Source organism: Peromyscus eremicus, chromosome 3 (assembly GCF_949786415.1).
Source record: "Peromyscus eremicus chromosome 3, PerEre_H2_v1, whole genome shotgun sequence".
Lineage (NCBI taxonomy): Eukaryota > Metazoa > Chordata > Mammalia > Rodentia > Cricetidae > Peromyscus > Peromyscus eremicus.
The window spans coordinates 50,823,549-50,833,568 of record NC_081418.1 but is presented as its reverse complement, the minus strand read 5'-3'; the positions used below and the strand labels follow the sequence as shown (position 1 = coordinate 50,833,568).

At 48.6% G+C, this 10,020-nt stretch overlaps 1 protein-coding gene across 1 annotated transcript in view; it reads right to left on the bottom strand.

The window, feature by feature from the left end:
* Positions 1 to 568: 568 nt before the first annotated feature.
* Adck2 (aarF domain containing kinase 2) overlaps positions 569 to 10,020 on the bottom strand; it is a 19,383-nt gene continuing 9,931 nt past the window's right edge. Inside the window, exons 3-7 of the mRNA XM_059257020.1 lie at positions 9,348 to 9,443; positions 6,514 to 6,765; positions 4,381 to 4,509; positions 1,642 to 1,695; positions 569 to 946 (exon numbers count right to left, since the gene is read on the bottom strand). Coding sequence (XP_059113003.1) covers positions 809 to 946; positions 1,642 to 1,695; positions 4,381 to 4,509; positions 6,514 to 6,765; positions 9,348 to 9,443 — 669 coding nt within the window. The 3' untranslated portion in view covers positions 569 to 808. The remainder of the gene's footprint in view (positions 947 to 1,641; positions 1,696 to 4,380; positions 4,510 to 6,513; positions 6,766 to 9,347; positions 9,444 to 10,020) is intronic.

The following is a 10,020-nucleotide window of genomic DNA, read 5'->3' as shown; positions in this document are numbered from 1 at the left end:
CAGTCCCCAGAAATCCCTATGGTTCCCATCACACACACATGCTATGGCACATGAGCTGTCTCCCCCTCCCAATCCCCACAGCTCTCCCTCTCACACAGCAAGTGTAATTTTATTTTATTTTATTTTATTTATTTATTTTTTGTTTTTTTTTTCGAGACAGGATTTCTCCGTGTAGTTTTGGTGCCTGTCCTGGACCTTGCTCTGTAGACCAGGCTGGCCTCGAACTCAGAGATCCACCTGGCTCTGCCTCCCAAGTGCTGGGATTAAAGGCATGTGCCACCACCGCCTGGCTCAAGTGTAATTTTAAAGCAAAAGAAAGAAGGGGCTGGAGAGATAGCTCAGTGGTTAGGAGCACTTGCTTCTCTTCCAGTCCCCAGCACCCACGCTGTGCAGCTCACAACTGCCTAAAACTCCAGAGGATTCATCCAGTGCCCTCTTCTGGCCTTTGTAGGCATCTGCATACACATGACATACACACACATACACATACACACATACACATACACACACACACACACACACACACACACACACATTTTTAAAGTTAAAAAGGGGAGGAAAACAGAAAAACAAAATAAGTCAATGTATTTGTCTTCTTCTGCAGGGTCTTTTCCTGAAATGGTGTCTCTGGCACCAGTTTCAGCTCCCTCCTTTGTACCCTAAATAACCCCAAATTTTTCAAACAGACCGTGAAGCTAGGTCACCGGGTAATTAGTAACATTTCTGCCACACATCCCAATTTTAGATGTCTCAGCTGCCACAGGACAGACCGTCAGGATCTGCCTTCACTGTGTGCTCACTGCCACAGTCACAGGAACCCTCCTCCTCTGAGCAGGAAGGGCTTTGCTGCCTCCAGGATGTCCAGCTTGGGGTCCAGCGAGCGGCCAAGCCCCTCCAGCACCATGATGGCGAACACAATGGAGGCAAAGTTGCTCTCGAGCTTTACCTGGAACAGAAAAGAAAACAGCAGTTCTTCCCAGAGCTCAGGATTCAGCTGAGCATCCTGAACAACCATGTCACTGAACCCTGCACCTCTCCTGTGCTGCCCACGGGATTCTACCCTCTACCATCTCCCCACCTCCCTCCCAGCAGTCAGGAGGGTACACTAGGGCTTCTGGTGGCCCAAGGACAAGGGTCCATCCCTCACCTGAGCACCATTAACACAAGCCAAGGAGGGAAGGGAGGGGATATCTGGCCGGACCCTTTCTATGTCTTTAAATACATTTTTCTCTATCGTCTAAGCCAGCCCGTGGACTGACTACATAGATTGACAGATTCACGGACTTTGTTCTCAAGGGACCATGAGCCCACTAGGCCTGTTTCAGGAGATTAAAAATCCACAATCAATATGCAAAAAACGCTGGAGAAAAGCGGGTCTAACCACCCCACTGCCCCATGCCCTACCCCACCTCTTCTCTAACCACCCCACTGCCCTGTGCCCTACCCCACCTCTTCTCTAACCACCCCACTGCCCCGAGCCCTACCCCACCTCTTCTCTAACCACCCCACTGCCCTGTGCCCTACCCCACCTCTTCTCTAACCACCCCACTGCCCCGTGCCCCACCCCACCTCTTCTCTAACCACCCCACTGCCCCGTGCCCCACCCCACCTCTTCCCAAGCCTTCTCTAATGACACCTCACCTTATGGATCATCAGCAGCTTAAAAACACTGGACAGGAGGCTGGAGACATGAAGCTGGAAAACAAAGAACCCAGTGGCATTCCAGAAGCGTTTCTTCCTCCCAGGGTCCTGTCCTTTCCCACTTCTCGACTCCCCACGGCTTACACTCCGAAGGGCACACACACTGAGGAAGAGGAGCTGCCCAACAAGTAACAAGGACTTTACCCGGGCGGTGGTGGTGCATGCCTTCAATCCCAGCACTCGGGAGGCAGAGGCAGGCAGATCTCTGTGAGTTCGAGGCCAGCCTGGGCTACAACCTGAGTTCCAGGGCAGCCAGGACTGTTACACAGAGAAACCCTATCTTGAAAACAAAAAACTAAAAAAAGGACTTTACCAATACAGGCCCCACTTCCATACAGGCCACAAACACCTGCAGAAGAAGCCTCAAAGCCATGTCTACTCCATCCTTCTCCCCATCCCTTGCCACACTCAGAATGTTCCCAAGTAAACAGACTAGGGTGTAGCTCAGTAGCAGAGATAGAGGTTTGCCTGGTGTAGGCACGAGTTGGGGGGGGGGGAGGCGAGATGTGTGTGTGCGTATCATTAGTAACCATCTGCATAAACCAGGTCACCCAGAATCTAATAGATATTTATATGTGTAATTCAGCTATTATTTGGCTTAAAAGGGCTTACTGGGAAATGTTATCATTTTTACTGTTTTCTACAGAGAAAATATTTTCCAGTTTCAAATAACCCTAGACTTTTGAATTATAACCTATTTTTATGTTCAAGCTATCTGTGCATTATTTCTCCTGCAGTTGCACATAAAATGTTTTTACATCTAAAAAAAAAGAAGACAAATACTATAGAATTGTATTACATGAAATATATAGAATATATAAATTCATAGAGACAGAAAGATTAGATGTTATCTCAAGATGGAGAAGAAAGGAATATAGAGCAATGATTTCCGAAATATAGAATCTCTATTTTGTGTAATGGAAAAACCCCACAAATGGACAGTAGTATCAGAACATAATATCATGAATGTAAAAAATCAATACAATCAATGAATATCATAAATATAGTTATTGAATGAATACTGCGAATCATTGAATACCACAAATGTAATTAATATCATGAGTGTAATTAATGAATATCATGAGTGCAATTCATATCTTGAATGTAATTCATGCCACTGAATTGTGAACTTAAAAAATGGTTACAATTGCAAATATTAGGTTCATTAAAAAAAAATAAGGTGAGGCCGGGCGGTGGTGGCGCACGCCTTTAATCCCAGCACTTGGGAGGCAGAGCCAGGCGGATCTCTGTGAGTTCGAGGCCAGCCTGGGCTACCAAGTGAGTTCCAGGAAAGGCGCAAAGCTACACAGAGAAACCCTGTCTCGAAAAAACAAAAAAAAACAAAAAAAACAAAAAAAAAAAAAATAAGGTGAAATGCAATCACCATACATTATATGTGTGTATGAAGTTGAAGACAGCGATGTTCTAAAATAGAAAGTAGTAATAGTGGGGGTTGGAGAGATGGCTCAGAGGTTAAGAGCACTGATTGCTCCTTCAGAGGTCCTGAGTTCAATTCCCAGCAACCACATGGTGGCTCACAACCATCTGTAATGGGATCTGGTGCCCTCTTCTGGCCTGCAGCCATACATGCAGGCAGAACACTGTATATGTAATAAATAAATAAATCTTGAAAAGAATTTAAAAAAAAAAAAAAAAAAAGAGGGCTGGAGAGATGGCTCAGAGGTTAAGAGCCTTGACTGTTCTTCCAGAGGTCATGAGTTCAATTCCCAGCAACCACATGGTGGCTCACAACCATCTCTAATGAGATCTGGTGCCCTCTTCTGGCCTGCAGGTGTATATGCAGACAGAACACTGTATACATAGTAAATAAATAAATCTTTAAAAAAAAAAGAAAGTAGTAATAGTGTCATGGGCCTATGAGGATGCTGGACTAAAGTCTATCAAATTGTGCAAACAGGCAAAAAAAAAGAAAAAAAACCAAAAACAGGTCAGCATCACTGGTGGCCACTCTGCATGGCCAGTCTGGCTAATGCAGGCCATCAGCCTGACGAAGACAGGCGAGTTAACAGAGTGTAAGTACACCATGGGTCAGACCAAACAAGGGACACAGGCTCATGGCACATCTCTGCGATGCTGCCTCCCCTGCATGCTCAGGTGTCTCCACAACAGCTAGTCCCCAGATAAAGCAGGGGTTCTGCCAGCAAGGAACCTGTGACTTCAGCTTCTTGGAAGATCTGAGAACAACAAAAGATTTTTTTTTTTAACCTGCCTTAAAAACTCTACCTCCTGGGGGCTGGAGAGATGGCTCAGAGATTAAGAGCACTGACTGCTCTTCCAGAGGTCCTGAGTTCAATTCCCAGCAACCACATGGTGGCTCACAACCACTTGTAATAAGATCTGGTGCCCTCTTCTGGCCTGCAGTCATACATGCTGTATACATAATAAATAAATAAATCTTTAAAAAAAAAAAAAAAACTCTACCTTCAAGCCAGGCAGTGGTGGCGCATGCCTTTAATCCCAGCACTCAGGAGGCAGAGCCAGGTGGATCTCTGAGTTCCAGGCCAGCCTGGTCTGCAGAGCAAGTTCTAGGACAGCCAGGGCTACATAGAGAAATCCTGTCTCAACACCACCCCCAGAAATCCTACCCTTTGCAAGCTCCCCACAAAGAGGACCCTCGATTAAGTGTAGCTCTGCCCAAGCGGCGCAGTGCCTGCCTACCTTTTCCAGTGTCATGGTGTTCTCCCGGGCCTGGGTCACCAGTGTAGCCATCTCAGCCTTGAACCTTTCCACATCCTTGCACTCATTGGCCCGGGCATGATGCAGGATGAGTTCAGCTACTCTGTGGCCCTGGAAGGTACACAGGAAACATGGCTGGGTAGAACACAGCGAGCACACTGTACGCTCCTGTCTCTCAGTCGCTTTACACAGGAAACATGGCTGGGTAGAACACAGCGAGCACACTGTACGCTCCTGTCTCTCAGTCGCTTTACACAGGAAACATGGCTGGGTAGAACACAGTGAACACACTGTACGCTCCTGTCTCTCAGACGCTTTACACAGGAAACGTGGCTGGGTAGAACACAGTGAGCACACTGTACGCTCCTGTCTCTCAGACGCTTTACACAGGAAACGTGGCTGGGTAGAACACAGTAAGCACACTGTACGCTCCTGTCTCTCAGACGCTTTACACAGGAAACGTGGCTGGGTAGAACACAGTGAGCACACTGTACGCTCCTGTCTCTCAGGTGCTTCCGCCTGGTTTCTCTACCACCCAGTTCTTGTGCCCTCACCTTTTGGTCTCTGCTGGCCAGCGGGCCTGCCCTATGCTGAGCCCAGTCAAGACAATGATGCGAGCCGCCTCCCTCTCCCTCCTGGGCCACATGGGGTACTTCAGTCAGGGAAAGGCTGGAGTCCTGATGCTTAAGTTCCATGACTCTGATGACCACGTGGCCCAGTTGGGGCCACCAGGCCCTACAAGCTGGGCTGGAGGGCTGAGCTGTCCTGGTCCCTGCCATGCAGCCTTTTCCCTGATCCACGAGACCTTCCAACCTAAGTGCCCACAGTCTCCCAGGACATTCGGCCCTTCCCCAGTGCCACCTCCCAAAGTATGGCCACTGTGGCTTTTGTCCCTCACACAAGTCTGGACAGAGGAAGATGGCCCCACCCACATTGCATCCCAGTGTTTAAGCAGGAGGCACAGACCACAGTTTTAGTTGGCTAAGCAGGGACATCCCTGAGTCTTGCTTCTTTTAAAAAGTTCTCTAGCTGGGTGTTGTGGTGCACATCTTTAATTCCAGTCCTCTGAAGGCAGAGGCAAGTGGATCTCTGTGAGTTCAAGGCCAGTCTGCTGGACTACACAGCAATTTCCAGGCCAGCCAGTGTTACAAAATAAGACCCTGTTTCAAAAAAGCCCTCTTTTTCAATATTTTGTCACAGGAAAATCCTATTCCATGCAGTCAGAGTGTTTTCCCAGCCTCCTTGCCATGACACTTCATCTGGACTCCACAGAACACAGTCCACTTCATCTGGACTGTCAGACTTGTGTTCTCTAATAATAACTCCCACCCCCTGAAGCCCCCGGAGTGTTTGGGGAAACCACTTACATCCCCACACCACAGATCCCACCCTCTCGCCCCACGTGGAGGACAAGTTCTCTGTGCCGTGGATGCTTCCCACCCTTTGCGGCAAAGGGCACAGATGGAAGACTGCCACTGTTTTATCAGAAAGCTAGAGGAGCAGTGAGACAGCTCAGTGGCTCAGGGTGTCTGCTACACAAGCCTGAGGACTGACTGACTCCAGTCCCTGAAAAGCAGGACTACCGGACAGAGTGCCTCCCGAAAGTGTCCTCTGCCCATCCCATGCACACCATGTCTCAAGCTCACCTGCACACACATACACATCACACACAAAGATAATAAATAACATTTTTTTTGTTGTTTTTTGTTTGTTTGTGGTTTTTTTTTTTTTTTTTTTTGGAGCTGAGGACCGAACCCAGGGCCTTGAGCTTGCTACGCAAGCACTCTACCACTGAGCTAAATCCCCAACCCCATAAATAACATTTTTTTAAAGCTAGCTTCCTGTCACCATCATGCCAACAAATTTGCTGACAGATTCACAAATTTACGACAAATTACAGTCACACAATGCAGGAGAGAAGAACGCCTTCCCAACTAAGGGTGCCAACCTTAAGCTGCCCAGCCTGAGAACCAGCACACTGTCAATGCCCACCCCTGCTCCACCTATGTCCAACCACAGCAATCTGGCAACCCTGAGCTCTCACCAGAGACAAGGGCTAGGAAGTGATTCATGTGGTTCCCCAGAGCCTAAAGGGCTGACCCCAGTGAGTCTCACCTGCCCCAGAACTACAGCCAAGAAGACTGCCCGGAAATTCCTCAGGTCTGAAGCCTGCAACTCTGCCACAATGCCAGCATCCAACAAGACCAGACGCAGTGGGCACAGGGCAGGCGCTAGGGTAGCCACCAGTGTGTCACGGACGTTCACCTGCTGCTGTTGCGTCTCCAGGCTTGGGGACAATCCATCAGCACCCTGGACCAGGATGTTCCCAGGGTGAAGGTCTCCATGCACAAAGTTATCCACAAATATCTGGAAGAGACTGTACCAGTCAGGTCTGCGTCAACCCTCCCACCCTAACACTACTGGGGTACCTGCAGAAAAAGTTTTAGGGGACAGCTGGCTGCCAGTGACAAGCCCAAGAGGTGGACATTCCACAAAGCCCTTGTTGCTAGATGCTCTCAAACAAGAGTTTGTGCAGGGCTAAGCCAAGTCAAAGGGCTGGTTCTGTTTGGTTTGGGTTTTTACTTTATGACGACACAGGGTCTCAGGTAGCCTAGCCTGGCCTTCAACCTCGGAGAGATCTACCTGCCTCACCTCTCAAAGGCCAAGATTCAAGGTCCTGCCTGCCCCAGCTGTCCCTCCCTGTCCCCAGGTAGTAGGTGACCGAACTAACATCTGGATTCAGACAACACCAGATCAACTCCACTCCAAGCCACCTGGGTAGACCAGATAGCTCAGCCGTGCCTCCAGTGACTCAAGAGTCAGTGTGGCTTTGACTGACTTGCGGCCCTTCCACACTCCCGGAGTTCTTTCTCAGAACCAAGGTAGCAATTTCAAACCTCCCTGTCTCCTCTGCACCCCATCAGTAGAGAGATAACCTCAGCTCTCGACTCGCCAGGCTTCTCATTGTTGGGGATGCCAAGTACTATCCTATATGCCCAAGTGTTTGGGGGCATCCATAGCCTTTTTCTGCACATCACCTGGTTCCAGACACATCCCAGACCCAGCTCTAACAGCTAAGTATGTCCCCAGACAGAGCAGGCATTTCCTGGTGGTTAAAGGCACCACTGAAATCCCCTGCCGCAGCCCTGTGGAAGAGAGAATGATGAGGCTAGGGACCTCTACTTATCCCCCTCGTCCTGATGTACAGGCATGAGATAGAAAAGCTCACTGAGGGCTTCCAAGATGAGAGACCCAAACAGATTACAGAACCAACATCAGCCCAGTGTGGCAGGACACGTGGGCCATAATCCTGTCCTCCCAGCGTTTGGGAGGTGGAGAAACTAGAATCAGAAGTTCCAAAGTCATCCTCAGCTACATAGCCAAGTTCAAGCCCAGCTACATGAGACCCTGTCTCAAAGAAGAAAGAAAGAAACCACCATTTGCTTCTGGGCTACTCCACCTCCCTGCCTCACCTCACTCCTCCAACCCAACTCCACCGAGGTCACCGTTGTCGTGACTAGCTTATCTCTCTGGCTCACATTCTTCCACTGCCTGCATCAGGATTAAAGAATGATTTTTTTTTAATTTATTAAGGGGCCAGTAAGACAGTTCAGTGGATGAAGGTGCCTGCCACCAAGCCTCAGGATCGACGTGATGGCAGAGGACTGGCTCCTACAAGTTGTTCTTTGACTCGCATACGCACACCATGCGGCATGTGCGCGTTCACACATACACAAACACACTAAATTTTTTTTAATTAAAAATCTGGGGCTAGAAAGGTGGCTCAGTGATTAAGAGCACCGGCTGCTCTTCCAGAGGACCTGGACTAGATTCCCAGCACCCACTCAGCAGCTCACAACCATCTGTAACTCCAATTCCAGGTTATTTAATGCCCTTTTCTGGCTTTCTGGGCACCAGGCAAACTTTTAAAAATTAAAAGTTTTTAATAAATTAAAAAATATGCAAATTAAAAAATAGACTTAACACCTGTATACTTGCCAGGCATGATGGCCTATAATCCTGGTACTTAAACAGTGGAGGCAGAGGGATTAATGTGAGTTTGAGGTCAGCCTGGGCTCTATAATAAGTTTCAAATCACTCTAGGCTATACAGAAAGAGCTTGTCTCAACTTAAGTGTGTGTGTGTGTGTGTGTGTGTGTGTGTGTACTTCAGCAAATGTTGTAATAATGAAACATGGAATTTTTTAAGGGACTAGAACTCAGATGAGCCCGTTGCCCATGGATTAATCCTGACTCTGAGATACTCTGCGCAATGTACCTCCACGTCTCCCACTGCAGCGCACCCTTGGCACAGGCTGCTGTCTCTAGACAAGTCCTGCCATTTGTCTTCACGTTGGTGACACAGCCTCCCCATCCATGATGAAATGGAGCCACCTCCTGGGTGAAGCCCTGGATCCAGAAAAGGTCCCTTCAAGCTAATCCTTGAACACGGGCCCTCAATTGCGTGCGATTCTTTCCCGCTGGTTTACCCAGTAAACATTGTAGTCAGGTCTGCTTTTAAGTAAGTCCAACACTTCATTCAGCACTTGGCATACAGCAGGTACTCCATAAATACTGAATGAATGAAGAACGAATGAATGAATGAATGAATGAATGAAGCAGTATCTAACCCACATCATACCTGCTGTTGGTCTAAACAGTGTGCTTACCATTCTTTCCACAGCACACAGAATGCACACCACAGAGCAAGGTCTCAGCACAAGCTCTGGGTCACAGAAGCATTTCGGGGGGGCTCCACTCAGCTCAAGTTCTCAACCTGCAGCTCTCTGCTTGGCTGGCCCTTCCAGTCCATGCCCGGCAGAGCCCTCTGCACCTTCCCTTAAACATTCTGCTTGTGTACTGAGCCTCAGCACCCAGCTAGGTCCCCCCACTTTCCCTTATGCAATCTGCCCATGCACTGAACCTCAACATCCGGGGCCCCCAGCTCACCATCTTCAAAAGCATGTTGATCCCCAGCCTTGCAATCTCCCTCTTCAGGTCGGCAGGAGTTCCTGCCTGCTGGTAGCTGGACACTGGGACACTCTCCTTAAAGACAGCAGAGAGACAACTTTAACCCGCTGGCCACTCCACCCCCTCCCCGGCCAGGCCACACATTGATCCTGTCTTTCTCAGACAGCAAGATGCCCCAGAAGCTGATGCTAAAACCCCTATAAATCTGTCACTAACACACTGGTTTTAATCTATTTACATTTCCTTCATATACTTCTCAAAAGAAATACCCAAGAGTTTGCAGCCATCAACTCTGTAACTAAGAGGAGAGAGATGCTTGAGGCCCTGGGAAGAGACGGGAGTAGATAGATGCTGAGACTGAGCCAAGAGCCAGGCGTGGTGGTGCAAGCCGGTAATCCTGGCCCCTGGGAAGCAGAGACAGGAAGAACAGGACTTTAAGGTCATCATTGAGGCCAACCTGGAATGTGTGAGACTGTCTCAAAACAAAGAGAACCATCCAGCAAAGACCTGAGCTGGAGCTCCAGCAGGAAAAGGGAAAGAATGAACGGGCGACTAGCAAATCACCACTTGGTTCAGTCGGTCAAGGCGGCCCGCTGAGCTGGAGCACAAAAAAAAAAAAAAAAAAAAAAAAAAAAAAAGCCCAGAGGGCCTA